At 42.7% G+C, this 16,525-nt stretch overlaps 1 protein-coding gene across 1 annotated transcript in view; it reads left to right on the top strand.

Moving 5' to 3' along the window:
* Window positions 1–15,218, top strand: part of WNT9A (Wnt family member 9A) — a 55,734-nt gene extending 40,516 nt beyond the window's left edge. The window contains exon 4 of the mRNA XM_082753748.1: window positions 8,325–15,218. Coding sequence (XP_082609874.1) covers window positions 8,325–8,798 — 474 coding nt within the window. The 3' untranslated portion in view covers window positions 8,799–15,218. The remainder of the gene's footprint in view (window positions 1–8,324) is intronic.
* Window positions 15,219–16,525: the final 1,307 nt, after the last annotated feature.

Raw genomic sequence — 16,525 nt, 5'->3', positions numbered from 1 at the left:
TAACCTGGTGGCCGTGAAGATCTAAAACTGCTTTGAATTAACCTAGTTTGTTTGTTTGGATAAATTTATTTTGGATCACATATTTGATGTGAATGAAAAGTCATATAGAATGAGTTCAGATAGCCTTGATTTGTGACGTTTTGGAACAGAGCAATTTTGAAATGGTTTCTTAAATAACTAAGTTGCTCTTACAGACCCTAATGCATGAAATATCCCCATGAGCTACATAAGGATGATTTTGGTGATTTTTGAGCAGGACCTGAGATGCAAACTGAGTGCCTTTCCCGAGGTTATGCAGCTTTCTGAGGATGGAGCAGGAGACTGAGGCCAGTTCTCCCGAATTCCTGCTCAGCACCCGTTGTTTTTCCTCTAACCAAACCACAGATTTTATGTCTATTAGTGAAGCCATACAGGCATGAACCGAAACCCTAGCTGTGCTACAGACTGTTTTGGACTGTGCTGGGAATGGACAAGGAGACTTTCTTTTCCAGTACTTCGCTTTGCTGCAGGAGCTTGCTGCAGTGCCTGCCCACGTTGGTGTAGGTACAGCCTATGTGTGGAGGTGTGTGTGTTCACTGGGGAGTGGAGGAATATCTATCAAAGATATAGCACAAGCTTGGTGGTCTCTCACTGATTCTTAGCAACATATAATCCTTCCCGTCTAATTACTCCCAACCATGGCTAAATGTATAAATAGTACCTTGAGACCCAGCAAAAATAGGACCTGTGCTTAATTGACTGAATTGGCAACAAACACTATTCCCTCCTGGTCGGCACGGCAGTTTCTCCATGGTGTCATGCTAGCAAACAATCCACATATTTCTGGGAGAGTGACATTATCCTATCCCACCTAGTTTTAGTGTCTCTTGGTAGAAGTTCTCGTTTAATTATTATTTTGCTTCTGCTTTTTACAACCTTGATGGGCCGACTATAATTTTGCCGCCACCAATGAAATAATCACTGAGCATGTTGTGCCCGTGATGGCTCACAAAGTTATATGATATGACCTCAATCGCTAATGAAAGGGTGAGCTTGTCTAGCGTGAGGATGAGGTAATTAGACCAGGACTTCTCCAGCCTTCTCTTTATTGAGAAGCAGGAGCTCTGAATAGACCACTTATTAAAAAAGCAATTTCCCTTCCTTTGCCAAATCTACTCTCACTCATTCAGCTATTCTTTCAGAGAGGTCTTGGGTGGAGAGGGTGTGTGATGGGGGGAGCTGCCTACGTGTCAAGGGGATGGGGGGTGGCGGTGGTGAGAGAAGTCAACTGTATTAAAGCTCTGTTACCAGCAGTGAAGTTTCTTGGTTATATTAAATGAAGTACACGCAGCCTTGCTAAGGCTCTCTTCTTCTTTATATCCTCCCCCTTTTCCCCCGCTTGTACACACAAGTGCAGCCCTCTTTTGTAACCCATTAATGAAAAGTCGGAATATTAGAGCACTCAATTAGTTCCACTGGGCTTGAGTAAGTGATGTTTTAATTAAATTTGCCCGGTTTCTCAGTAAAGTATCATTAAACATGACTTTCCAACTCTCTCTCTGGAGCGTTGCTAAGTTTCTTAATCCCAGGAGTGCTGACCTCTTCCAGAGGTATGTCTGGTCAAGCATGTCTTGCAGATCCAAGGGGCACTATTAAAGGGGGCTGCTATTACCCAAGGAAAAAAAAGAAAAAAAAAAGTCATGTTCTCATTCCCTTTTTCCTTTATACTTCCAGAAGGAGGGACACAAGCAAGCCTTTGCCTTCAGGACCCTGAAGTCAGGGGTTTAACCACAGGCTGCCTGAGATCCAACAGTGCAAAAATCTGGGAAGACAGTAAAGGAGAACAAGAAAATTCTCCTCTAAAAAATTCTCATCAGGCAGTATTCCCCTTTGAAATGGGTTCTTTTCACGAGGGAACCATTCTTTAATTATTTTCACACAATATCATCCCATGTATTTTGGTCTGTGCAGGCTATCTGCACACTTCTGAAGGATCCTTGTTACCTTGTTGCTGCAGGGTTCAAGTCTAGACCTACCCCAAGACACGGTACGCCTGCATCCCTGAGACTGTTTGGGATGCTCTGAAGGTCTGTGGGAGGTGCGTGGACTTTTTCTGCTGCTGGCTTGCTTGTTTTGGAAGTCCATGCAAGGATTGGCTTTTCCCCTTAGGCGGTCCTGGCAGGGATCTCAAGGGCTGAGCCTGCTGCCTGCTCTGGAGATGGCCTCTCCATATCAGGTAGATGTTTGCCCAGCTATCATCTGTCTGAGAAACTTCACGAGGTATCACGTAACGTGTTTTCAGAGCACGCCACCCTCTTCGTTGCTGTATCTCCATTTTACAGAGGCGAAATTGAGACCCAGAAAGATTAAGTGACTTGCTAAAGGTCACACACCAGCGCCGCAAAGCAGAGACTTGCACCCTGGTCTCCTGTTGCAGAGTCGGTGTTTGCAAGTACTGCCAATCCCATCTCATGTGGTTCCCACTAGAAAACATGCCACCAGCCAACCTCCAGAGTTTGTTGAACAGGCACCTTTAGTATGAATCTCTGTTTCTTCAAGACCCCCCAAAAAATGTCTAATAATTGCTTATTTCGATAAGGCAAATCCATATGAACTTACTGATTCATTTGGTGCGTTTAAAAAAAGGACACAAAACGCATCCTTTATGTGGTTTCTTCAGAGGTTCATCTGCAGTGTGAAATCTAGCATCACTCTTTAATTGAGGTACAAATCAAACCTAGCAAATAGCCTCTCTGAGACCAGCTCCTGACTTTGTACATACAGATCAGTTTGCAGGGCCAGCACTAGTATTAATTGCTCCAGGTTATGACAGGTAGGAATGCACAGGCATGCTGTCTGGATTTTCCCCTCCTTCCTTCAGGCTGAGATTGGCTCAGCCAAAGTCTTTCTAAGGCCTGGAAGTCAACATGATGGAGGAAAGTGTTTGCTCTGTCCCATAAGTAATTGCAGTTAGTTGTTTTTGCAGAACTTTCTCAGCATGTGAAGCGCACTAGGAATACAGAAGGGGAGAAAATTACTTTAATGTTCTCAACTTAAAGTAGGGTTATGATATTCTATGTTTCTTAAGTGTTTGTATTTTAAAGCATATTTTGCTAAAATAGTTGCAGTGGTTGTGGTAAGGGAAAAGTGAAAAAAAGTTTGAGAAAGGCTCAAAAGAAGAGCTTTTTAGAACAAGATAAAGAGAAAGGAAGAGAAGAAAACAGAAAGGAAAAGAAAATTTCTAGCAATCTGTGAAGCTCTTATACTTCAGCCAATGGCAGTGGCCAGTGTTAAGGCACAAGCCTTCGAGTGGTTTGGGCACTGTGAAGAAATGGCTGTTGTCCAAACCAAACATTAATATTTGAGCTGAGACAATATCTAAGCCTACTTAAATTGAAGGAGGATCTATATGCCGAGGATGGAAGCATCTCAAAGCCCTGTCTGAAGCCAGGCTAGGCAAGGGCAGGCTTTTCCTGGATGCACTAAGGTTCATCTGCTCCCTCCTCTCCCCTGAACCATGGCGAATGGTTTGAAGCCTTGGAGCCGCAGACCAGCCATGACGACAGCGGAGCTCAAACCGAGGAATTCCCACGGCTGCGTCCCCGCTTCGGACTGCTGCTGCCCAGACGAGAGTTGTCTGAAAACCACCGCCGGAGCCCCGTGACCCAGCTGGGAATGAATGGGAATCTGTCCTCAGCGTTTCAGCTAAAACACTGAGAAATTGTGTGTTGCAGCATGTCTGAGACTGATCATTACGGGGGCACTTAGTCTGAGCTTCGTAGCAAACCATTGTTGTGAGGAAGGATTACATGTTGCATAGCAATGCTCTGCTGTGATCCCTTTTCCCTATGGCTCTTATAAAGCCATTTGGGCAGGCGGTCCTGCAGTGCTATCTAATTTCCTCAGAGCAGCAAGCACCAATAAAGACGGTTCAGTCTTGCTGTATCATAATTGTTTTCCTCGTTGTGCTTTTGTCAGTATTTGCTATTCTCATGACAAGATCAATGGGGGGCTTTGTTCCTAAGTCAAACGAACTAATTTGCTTACAGAGCTTTATTTTCCTCCCAAACTGCTGTCCTATTAGTGAGACTACCAGAGCAGGTGGTTAATCAGAGGGGAGTGGGAGGACGTATTTTCAATGTGTGATGCTCCCCCTGACCCAGTGCTTGTCTTTGTTCAACTTCTCTTTCATGGTTTTCTACAGCATGTAGTGCACTGAGGATTCAAATGCACTGCTCTGTTGGTGCTCCTCTGAGTTACTATCACTCTACTGATGTGTGGTAGCTGCGGTGTTCAAGACACAAGGGAGCATGGAATATTTTGCACTTCAGATTTAAGTTAATACGTACATGTGGCAAGATAAAAGCATACACGTTGCCACTTAGCATGGTGTGGATGAAATATGGTTATTAAGTGATGGTGTGAGCATGCAAGAAGTCTGTGTAGGATGGAGCCAGACCAGGATCTGAGCTGCGTGATGTGCCTCAAACAGAAAGAGGAGCTAGCTGCCTATTGCTCTTGAAATAGCTGCTGTTAAAGTCTTGTTCTGCGTCGTGCATACTAGGTTTTTTTTTTTTTTGTAACAAAAGCTAAGTTATTCTGGCCTGGAAGTCCCTCCAGGTCTAAAAGCATGATGTAGACATCTTCCCATTTGTCCCAGGGCTTGGCCAGGAAAAGGCTTCTCCAAGCAATGTGCTGGCATTTCATTGGGATAAGCCTGAGTATTCTGGAAGGATGAGATGGATTTAAGTGTCTCTGACAGGACCATTCAACAAGAGGAGGAAAGTCTTTGTGGAAGCTGAGGAATGAGACAGGAAACAGAGGCTTTGCCAAGATTCATCTTGGCTGGTGGGTGTTGAGGGGGCCCATAGGCAGCAGTGCTCCATCACACGTCGCCTTGAGTAGCTGCATCATGACTGACAGCGGCAGGGGAGGCTGTCTGGGGAAGAAATTTTTCTAGGATTTTCACCATCGCTGCCTCATAACATTCTTGCGCCCTTCCCTGCCCTTCAAGGAGGTTTATGGGGTGGCAGGGATGCACCGCACTTGCACAGTGGCCATATGAAAATCCACATGCTGGATTTTATGAACTGGTTTGTTCTTAACAATGGAAACTTTTTGTGTTTTGGTTCACCAGTGCACAAGTCCTAAGATCTTCCAGCCACTGGTCAACAAGGAGCTAGAAGTGGGTCAGGAAAAACAAAATGAAAAGCGACAATAACAAAACCACAACAGCAGATTGGGATTAATTAGGGGATTTGTTCTTCACTACCTAAGTCCAGGTAAAGAGAATAGGATTCGTCTTCTTAGGGGCACCTGTACAATTTGAGATGTCCTGGCAGTTAGGACACAGCATGTATGAGAGACCTTTATGCTTCTGGAGAGGCAACTGGTGGCAAAGTGCAATGTTTCAGTTTTACAGTGCCTAAAGTAATGTTAGATGCTAATTTTTAGACACCTGAATTGTGCCCAGAGGGTAGGATTGTGCTCACAGGTTCACCTCTATAAATTTAGGTGTCTCCATGTGAGCAGGGTCCCTAAGCTCCTGTTAGCGAGTGGAGATGTGGCCAGCACAGTCAGGGAAAACTGGCGAGCTGTTCAGCCGAGCCTGTGCAGGTGTCTGCAACGCTGCAGGATCCCCTGCCTGCCTTGGCTCCAGCCAGTCAGATGGGAGTTTAGAGGTGTTTTTCAAATGTAGGCATTTAAAGTCATTTTTAATGTCTGCCTCGGTGAGGTCAGCCCTGGCTGGATAGTGTGCTTCAGGTGCCTAAACCTACATGTCTGTTCCTACTTGAAGGTCTCCTGCCATCTGCTAGCTGCCAATCCATCAGGATGTGGATTTCCAGCACATATTGTGCCGCATGTACCAGCCCCGTGTGGGTGCTTTGGATACACTGCACCTGCAGCGTCAGCCCTCCCCCTGGGCTCTGGAGAGGTGGTTCCTGACAAGAACAACCCCCTGCTGAAGTTCCCTTTCTGCATTTCATGACTGTGCCTTGTTCAACCAGCTCTAAATCCAGCCAAAGCTATGCACGGGAGTGTGTGTACCAGCCGAGCCAACTCCTGCTGGTTGCTTGCTTTCCCATCCTGTACAATGGTGGTTGTCTCCTTTTCCAGGTGGAGCAGATGCAAATGGGTGTTGGGGGAGGTGGAAGGGTTGAGAAAAGCCCAAATGGATGAATGACTGCAGTGTGTAGCCCTTCTGCAAGTATCTCAGCAATTTCGCCCAGTTTGCTGATGGTCTGGGCGTGAAATCAGGTATGGGAGCTTTGTTTCACATGAGCTCAGTTCTCACTTCTAGACAACCAGTGAAATGTGACATTATACGAGGGAGAGCATGGGTGAGTTTTTTTTTGTTTTTTTTTTTTTTCCTCAGTGTTGAAATGTGTTCTGTACGCTCTTGTCTAACATTGTGGGATTTCTTGCAGAGTTGGCTAGACACTTTGGCATGCAAAGCGTGACAGCCCCTAACCAAGCCGGCCCAGCTGAGTACTATAAGCAGTAACACATCTCTCTCTGTAACCCGTCACTTGTTTGAATGCTACTGTGTATTATTGGATTGCATTTGAAAAGGTCTTGGCTGTCACAGGAATGAAGTGTGACCATTGGCCAGGCTTTGCTGAAGGCCGTATTATGCATAGTGCCTTTCTAAAAATGTCTCTGTAATATCAGGATTGGGCCAGACACCAATTCTGAGTCCATGACCTATTGCACATTTGTACATGGTGCTCAGCAGGACTCATGTAGCCAAATAATTAAGAACCGGATGGTCAGGAAATGGATTGGAGCCAGTCCTCTGCTGTCATGAGGCCATAATGTAGGCAGATGCCATAATGGGCAGAAGGGGGAGATTTTTTTTCTTTTTTAGGTACCGTAGATGCCCAAAGGAAGGACACTTCTCAGCAGTACCTTGTCAGGAGGCAGCTCTATAAAACACACTCTGTTCTACCTTGCTATTTTAAGGGGTGGTTATACCTCACCCATTTAAAGTCAAAATGTAAACTATTTTAGGGGGAGGGAGAACTAGAGCTATAAATATCTGTTTATAATCTGTGGGCAAAATGCAGGTTATCTGTCACTGACCAAACAACGTGTCTGCTCTCATGTTGCCCACGGAGGAGTCCCAGTAGTAAACTCCTCTGGAGAAGGTGGGGGAGAACATTCAGATGCCATTTAAAAGAAGATGGATATGCTTTTGTGCCAAGGAGCATCTTTATTGCTACTTCTCTTGAAAAAGATGAGGTCCTTTTTTAGCATCATTCAGCTTATGGGCATGGGGTCTCTTACAGCACCTAGGGCGTTGATACCACCTTTGTCTCTCTCTGAGATGAGTAACTGTTGAATAACTGTGTTTTCATCTCTTCCCTTCCTGGTACTGCATCTACTTCCCATGTTACTTTTTCTGTTTAAAGTAACCTTGTATTTCCATCTTCTCCATCTCCTGTGTGAGCACCATGGTTCCACTGGCTCTGCTCTTCCTTCTGTATTTACACTTTGTGGTTCTCAATCAAACCTTGCCCTTGATATTTGTAGTCAGGAGGTATTGTACTGGGTCTGGCTACCTTGACTTGCTGAACCTTTCACGCAGGTGTCTGTTTTCCATTCCTTCACATCTTAAATTTTTGGGGAAAGAGAAGGCACAGAGGAGACTGAGATAGCCTTGGTTTTCACTCTGTAAGAAAATGTACATTGTTAAGTGCATGTTTGGCCAGTGAGCAATGGCACTCTAAGACATGTGCAGGCTTCTTCAATGCTAGCAGGAAAAAAATTGTCAGCTCCTTTAGGATGTGCTGCCACACTGCAGAGTAGGATCTATAGGTGGATATATAGGATAACAGGTGGAAAACTGTGTGTTTCTGGAGCTGCTGGTTTTGGCGGAGGCAATTCAAGCTCTTGTTCTCGACAGCTTATATGTTTTTCAGCTACATAAATGCTTTTCATCAGATGCAAAGTGAACTGGGGGATGCTATGCCTAGCTGATACTGTTGGAAACAGTACAGCTTTAACTGCATTTCCACTGAGCCTGTGCTATTAATTTGGAGCTACATGCGTTTAAGGTGGCAACCTGTGTATTGGGAAGATGGTTTCTGCTGTTCATGCTCATGTTCTGGAACACGTGCCACCACCTGTTTGTGTGGGTTGCAGCAGCATCTCCTCATTAGCTACACTAACTTTTGTTTGTGTGTTTTCTGTTTTCCAAATGACAGTTTTTGTGTTGTTATCAAATCTGTGATTGAGGAGTGTTCTTCTAGCAAATGCTTTTTTTTTTTTTTTTTTTTTTTTTTTCTATGCCTTGCTTTGTTCCCCCACAACTGATTTTCTTCTGGGGCTGTGTGTGTCCACAGGTCATCAAAGCTGGAGTGGAGACAACCTGTAAGTGCCATGGTGTATCTGGATCCTGCACTGTCCGAACGTGCTGGAGGCAGCTCTCTCCATTCCATGAAATAGGGAAGCAGCTGAAGCAGAAGTATGAGACGTCGCTCAAAGTGGGCAGCACTACCAACGAGGCCACAGGGGAAGGAGACATTTCCCCACCCAAGAAATCCATCCCTGGTCACAGTGATCAAATCCCAAGGACTACGGATCTTGTCTACATTGACGATTCCCCGAGCTTCTGTCTGATGAGCAGATACTCACCTGGGACTTCGGGAAGGAAATGTTACAAAGACAAGAACTGTGACAGCATCTGCTGTGGGAGAGGGCACAACACACAGAGCCGGGTGGTCACCCGCCCGTGCCAGTGCCAGGTCCGTTGGTGCTGCTATGTGGAATGCAAGCAGTGCACCCAGAGAGAAGAGGTTTACACCTGCAAAGACTGACGCGTCTTCTGCCTGATGGCAACCCTCAGTGATGGGCGATGGTGATCTATGAGAACTACATATGGAGACAAACAGGGTTTGATTGACCTTCTGGGATCTGAAAGCTATGTCGAGACATAAGCACTTTGTAGGGTACAGGTGACCCAGCTGTGTTGCTGTTTTGTTTTTTTGTTTTGTTTTGTTTTCCTGTAGACTGAATTTTAATGAGGTCCAACCATGTGGAAATAAGTGCCTGTCACACTGGGGTTAGACACCAGTTGACCTTCAGCTTAGTTGTCCACACAGTTTGACGGATCATTTATCCTCGGAACATCTTGATCGTTTCACCAATCCTCCATGAACTTCTGGGCTAATATATTGTCTGGAATAAATAACCTATATTACTTTATTCCTGAAGCTTACCCAACAACTTAGAGAGCTGAACATATAAGAAAAATATTTCTGCTTTGAAGGCAGTGGTACAGGAAGTGTTCATTTTTCCCTTCTGAAACTGGAGAGAGGTGTGGGGTAAGCAGGAACAGCCCTGATCATTCCTCTAGAGGAATTTCTGCACATCCAGCAAACAAGGCTCTCACAAAGAGACTCACTTGGAGGGTAAGCTTTTTAACGACAGCTCCGTATCCACATGCTTTGATCACCAAATACAGTTCCAAAAATGTCGGGTCCACCATGTTGCGGATGGCAGTATATCCAAGAAAGAGGCTGGGAAGACAGTAGAAAACCAGACGTGCCTGTCCCCTTCAGTTGTGTTATTTTTTTCATACAATTTCTTCAAATACAGTTCCTATAGCACTGTTTTAAATTTTATTTAAAAACAAACAAACCACTAGATACTTTCGTTTTATTTTCAATTTTGTGCATGACATTTTTCTGTCCTCTTCCCACCTCTTGTTGATTGAATTCACCCTGTGGAAACTGCTTCAGAAATCTGAACTGGAACTATTTTGTTTTATGTCAGCTGAATTTGGACATGTGCTTTTGAGGAGGACAAGAGAAATTCCAGTGCATCTTGGAAGGCAGTGATGTCTTGCATTGTATAGCAGCCGTTTTGGACTGGATTGGACCTTTGGAGGATTCAACTTTTCTTTACTAGGTCATCATTCCATTTAGCCTAAACCATGGCAGTGGTACAAGACACAAGCTGTATGTAGTGAACCCAATGACCTTAAGATTTTTTTAACCACTAGATTGAGAACTGTATTTTAAAATTAGAACTGCTAAATGGTAACCAACTATTGGATTTGGAACAGCTAACTGACACAGAGACAAACCATCAAGTGGCCAGAGAAGCCAGAAATCAACTGCAGTGGTAGATATAGCTCTGACGCTGTGAAATAGATGACGATCTTCAGCATTTCTTTTCCCTTTGAAGAGGATACTTGCAATCCAGGACTTGATGTGGCAATACCCTTTAATCATATAAAAGTGCTTCTGGGACTGGAAGCAGCCAGTGAATGCCTCAACGAAGCTTTCTAAGGAGACACTGGAGAGTGGAGGGCATTGTATTTTATTTTTGATAACAGTTTTTGATTGTCCAGTAGTAGCAATTTCCACCAATTTTCTATAAACCATTGATCTGGTTCTTAATGGAGGAAAGCTGGCTGGACTTTTTCAAGTAGTAGTAGATGCTGGCCAAGCAAAAAGAGGAGAGCAGTTTTCCAAAATGGACCATTATTTTTCCTTTTTTTTTTTTTTTTTTAACTTTACTTTTTCTTTCCCCAAATAGTAGCCACTAATATTTAAGCTGTTTATGTGCATCTACTGGGAGGAGAAAATATTTTTTTTTCTTGGTAACAAATAACTGCAGCCCAGCCTGGCTTGTTGGCATCAAATTTGGAGGTAGAGTACTGGGGATGAACTTTTAGGATATTACTTTTAGTAGTGCTATGGTCCTGCAAAGTAAAGCATACTGGCTCTACTCACAGTATTTGTCCCTTTCCATCATGGCGGAAGCATGGTGGAGCATCCGATGCAGAGGGTTTGCAGGAAGGTCTCACGGCTTCTGGGAGATGTGCCGCTTTGAAAGTCACCCACAAGCAGTTTATCTAATGGTTTAAAAAATAAACTGACTAGAAACCTATTATTCAGTGTGTGCATGTGTGTATATATATACACATACGCAGACACATAAATATATATATATATATAAATATTGAACAAACATTTATTTATTGTAAAGCCCTTCAGAAGGACCTTCTTATGGTTTCAATGTGGTATTATGTTAAATTCTTTCTCCCTCTCTTTTTCTCCCACACATGTGTGCAAGCTCACTGTTACATTTGTGTGTGTGTGCTAGAATAGCTCTTCCCCTCCAAAGTAAGGCTGGATCCAAACCTGCTCAAAACATGAGGATTTTTGGGTCTGAATTACTATTTCTGGCCCCATTCTTTTTTTAAATATGTGTTCTTAATTAAAGAATGGGCTGCAATTTATGTGCATTATTATTATTAATTATTATTATTGTTATATTTAAACCATGGGCCTCATTTTCCTTCTTTTCACTGGTGTCTCTGTCTCCGTTGACCTCGCTGGAGTAACTCCACATTGCACTGGTGTGAGAGGAGAATGAGTCCCTAGATGCAGAAGAGAGGGCAGTGCTGGCATGGATATTGTTGCAGAGAAAATGCCTGTGTCGGATGGGATAGGATAGCTTGGTGTGTTTGTGGAGAGAGAGGGGTGGGCAATGAGGCAGATTGTTAAGGCTAGACTAGAAGAGGCAAAGAGTGAATGAACTACTGAGTGAAAGAGCTCTTCTGTGTATTATAACTCACGCACTGAAGCCTGGATGCTTTCTGTAAGTATTTAAACAAAAAAGAAAAAGAAAAAAAAAGACACAAAAAACAAATTGTATTTATGTTAACGTGGATATATTACTTGCCTGTTATATATTGTAAATAGCAAGGTTTATTCTCCTGTGGTTAAAAAAAAAAAATATAAATAACTAAATAGTAGCAAGGCACATGTGTTAAATGTATAGGCAGTGTATAAAATATACTAACACTCTGAAATCAGGAGAACTTGTCTTCTTGGCCTTTAGACCTAAGGTGGTAAAACATATGTGGGTTATTTCTATTCTCCCTCCACCTTGTTGTGTGTGGTTTTTGGGGGGCACAGGGAGATGTTTAGGTCCAGCATTTTCCAATATTTGCCTTATCTTTGAATTAAGAATGGGGAAAAAAAGCCTCATTTTGGAAAAAAAAAAATTGAGCTTGAGTAGTGTGATGCAAGTAGCACCTGGTAGAAATGTTGTTAAACCCTCTCAAAAGTCTTTTGAGTGCTTGATCTGGGTTTTCTGTTTATGAAGGTTGTGTTTTGGAATTTAATTGATCTGTGGAGCTGTACAGGAGCTTTTGCTTGTGCTGTTCCATATGCACCTTCAGAAAACCCTGAGTAAGAAAGTTGAAGTCCTCTGCAGACACTGAGCAGTGTCCCGTAAAACCCTTTTGCTTCCAGCTGCTTGAAATTGGATTTTTCCAGAGAGGCTAATTCTGCTGCCACACCATTGGATCTCCAGTGCAATTGACTGAAATTGCTCATTTTTGTAAAAAAAAAAAAAAAAAAAAAAAAAAAAGAGTTCATTTAGGCTCTGAATCTTTCATGGTGCCATTTCAATAAAAAATAAAAAAAACAATGAAACAAAAACCAAGTGTGAAACAACTTCCCCCCCCCCCCCCCCAACACGCTCACACCCCGAGAAAGTGTTTTTTTTTGTTTTTTTTTTTTTTTTTGTGGCAGATATAACTGGAGAAGGATGGATTGGTGAAGGGGAAGTCTCTGGTTTCTGATTATTCCCTTTTAGCCCCTGTCCCCCCAAAATGTCAAAGTGTTGGTTCTCCTAAGCTGATCCAGCAAGACTTGCAAGATCAGTTTTGGGGTGGAGGGGGTGCAACCATTATTTATATAACTTTTTTTATTAATTTTTTAAAAGAGAAGTTAGCTGATGGAAGAATATTTTTATTGAATAGTGCATTTAGTTATGTCAGAAATATAAAAAAATATATATAATATTTTTGTAAACAAGGCAAACTGAAAATGTTTGCTGTTTTATATTAGAATTTTCTATTAAAAAAAAAAATAAAACCCCACACAAATAATTGTTGCACCCGTCATCTGTTTTTTAACAAGCTTCTATTCTGTGTGACTGACTCATATATACCGGATGTGGAGATGTGCAAAACAAGTCCTAAACGTTACGTTCTCATTGTCTTCCAGCTCACAAATGACTCCAGTTGGTGAAATGTGGGGCTTTTTTTTTTCCCCCTCCAAATTTTATTTTTATTCCTGACACAAAAAATGATTTGTGGAGAGTGACAGGCTTCAAGCTTACACTTCTAGTTTTGTTTACTGGTCCTGGAATGCCTTTGAAGGGAGGAAAACCTAAATCTATTCACAATAACTATAGATACTTGCCATTGATCTCAGTTGGCCTGGGAAAAAGACTCTTAAAAGTTAAAGTTAGCTGGAAAAAAGGAAAATCTGAGTGCGTGGGAAGGTTAAATGAAGAGGACCAAATTCCAGGCTTGATCTAACTGAAGTAATTTTTATCATTTTGAATGGGGCATTGTAAAACTGGGGAGCTGGAACTTGGTTTGCTGCAGTTCAGGAAGGCTGTTGTTCACCTTTGGAAGCTATGATGAGCTATGAACCAACTGTTTTCAAGAGAACTGCTGTGGAGAACTGGGCAGGGGAGAAACAATTTCTGTTGATTTTTCATGGTTGGCCAGCTCATATGCATCTGCCTTCCTTCAGACCAGGTCTTGAATTTCTTTGTTAGTGACTTTTCAGCTGGCCTACTTAAGCCAATATATGAGAAGAAATTAAGTTGCTTTGGCCCATAGTAGGGTTGGATGAGAATCCAGATGAAGGGACAGATTTCTCAAGGGTACTTTCATGGTGTAGATGCTGCTTAAGGTAATTTTCTGGTGGATTATAGTGCCTGTGAAAAATTCCTCAGTTGCTGCTGCAGTAAAATTAGGTCTATACTGTTCTTGCTAAAACAGGTGCAGCAAAGCTCTGCATTCCCAGTCTTTTTGGCTCTGCATGCACATCTGGTGGGGTGAGTCTTGCTTCCATGGTCAGCTTGTCCTGGTCGTCTTTTTTAAGGATGCTAACTAGGTGATGACTTTTGGAGGGCAATATTTTTGTGCAAAATGACCAGTGTGTTTTATGACCATTACTGTCCATGTAACTTAAAGGAGGCTCAGTGTGGCACAGGACCAGCCCTGTTGAAATCTAGTTATTGCTAAAGCAGTCATGCTTATGGCCATGATTATCAATTATGATTATGATTATCAATCTTTTCAATACAGATGTCACTGATAAAACTGGATTTGGCCAAACTATTTTAGAGGTTCCAGAAAACAGAATATGGAATGAATGGAAAAATTCTGAATGGAAAAATATTGAATGGAAAAAAAAATAAAAAAGGAAAAAAAAAAAAAAAAAGATGAATAGTATTTGTGGAAGGGGAAGGAAAGACAATGGATATCTCAAGCACATCTTAGCTCTGGCATCGTGGCAGGCTTCCTGTAACTACATTTCTTCAGGGGCAGGGTACGAGAAGAGTATAAGACCATAAATGATTTAGACACATGAAAGTTCATTAGGGTAGCAGGGGATGTGCCTGAACAACATATTTTTCTCAGTTGTTGCTGAATCTTTTCAGAAATGGGAAATCTGTGCTCAGCAATATTTGACAAGGTGATCCGAAGGGACAGTAGATTCCGCTCCTTCATCCAGTTCTGTCTGCACCGTGGAGTTGCTCAGGAAAGCCAAGAAGTGCTGACATGCTTGGTGTTGTGGGCCATTTGCAATGGGATTGGAGTCATACTCCTTTTATCTAAGGAAAGCATTAAAATCTTGCTTGCCCAGGCTCTTGTCTGCAGTTGGTATAAGCAACTCTACAGGTGTTTCGGTCAATGTGGAGGTGCCAGTTTCTCCTAACTGATAACAATAGGAGATAAAGCTTAGGTGAGAGAGGTGGAGATGCATTGAGGCCTAACCAAGGTCATCGTGGAAACTCTGCCAAGATCCCCTTAGGCATGAACCCATCCCAAAACACAATCATCAAACTAGCATGGGAATTTTTCCTTGTTCCACCCACCCCACTGCAGTCTCTAACAGTGACCTTTGCGACTTGAATGTAAAGTCTAGGATTTGTTTTGCACACTTGGAATGGCATTTCCTTTTAAAGGGAGGTGGGAATACTAACATGAAGGATTAGTGTTTTTCTTTTTTTTTTTTTTTTTTTTTTTCCAATGTCTTATGGGAGCCTAAGTTATTTTTCTCTACCTCATATGTACAGCTTGTAGGTATAAATCTGATTCTGAGTGACTGTTGAGAATGTATTTAAGTTATTTAACATCTTTGTATAACAAAAAAGCCAGAACAAATGAAACAATAAATGTATTTTAAATTATACTTGAAATGTGCTCCTCGTTCTTCACATCTGTTGAAAAAGGTTTAATTTCAATGGTTGTGGGAGCCCCTGCACCTCCTGCAGCATTACTCCTCACCTCTGGTCCTGTAGCCAGCCTGTATCTGTGGCTAATGCAAGCCTTAAAAGGCTGGAAAGGCTATCAAGGAGGCATGCTGCCCTAGATTCCAGTCTGAGGTCCCATATCCTCATTTATTTGGGCTCATTGCAAGCTGCCCCTCTTTAAAAGCTCTCAGGATTTCAGGAGAAGGGGTGCTCATGACCCTCATAGAAGCAAGCATTGCCATTTTCTCTCAGGAAAGAAATCCTTATCAAGCCCAGCCTTGGGGACACTTAACCTATGTCACCTCTGAGGTCTATCCATCGTAGGTCCTTGAGCTTGGCCTCCTAGCATGGCCAACCTAGTGCCTCACAAATCAAAATGTAATTGTCCTCATAATATAACCATCAGTTAAAGAAGTGTCTCTATCCCAATTTTGAATGATGATGGAGTGACCCACAGCTAGGACAAAACTCCATGCTTCCTTCTCTCCCCACTCAGATCTTCTACTCTGCGTGAAACACCACCACACAAAGTATGATCAGGTTCAGGACTGCTACAGGTTGTTCTGGCTGGGGCCAGCTGCTGTCCCAGTGTCTTGACCAATACAGTGTTAAGTGCAGGGGGTTGATGAGCTCTGCCAGCTTTTCATAGGATTGTCTTCTCATCATATTGATCTGGAGAAGCCACGGTACCTTGGCAGAATGTCACTGTCATGCAGTGTCTGCAGTTCCTCTGACTGAGTATCTGACTGGAGCTCCGAATGAGGACACTGCCAAGTGTAACCTGTCTGAATTACAACAATTCTCTAAAATTCATTTCAGTTGGGCTTTAAATATCTAGAGACTGTTGCTGTTCATCTCACAACCTACTGACATGAGCATGGTTTATTTGGCTTTGCAAAGCCTCTCAGAAACAATCCCATGCCTGTATGTATATGCATGCAATGAAATGCTGCCTTCCCTTGCTACAGCTGTGCAGAGGTTCATAGATGTTGCTTTTTCATGAGGATGAGGAGAAAGATGAGAAATCTACCAGTAGCAGCCTGAAGTCTAACTTATCAAGATGTTTAAAAAAATCAACTGGACAAAAACAAACCAAACCAATCCGAAAAAAAACAAAAACAAAGCCCTGGAATAGACGACGTGTGGCTGAGCTGTTGGGAGAATATGTGGTGGGCTGTTAAGAAGCTATTTAGCTTACTGGGCTGCTGTTTTTTGAGTCAGGCAACCAGGCACCAACACCCTTGTT

The sequence above is a fragment of the Aythya marila genome (assembly GCF_965140915.1).
Source record: "Aythya marila genome assembly, chromosome: 2".
Classification (NCBI taxonomy): Eukaryota; Metazoa; Chordata; class Aves; order Anseriformes; family Anatidae; genus Aythya; species Aythya marila.
Note: the sequence above shows the minus strand (reverse complement) of the source record. Positions and strands in the feature narration are given on the sequence as shown.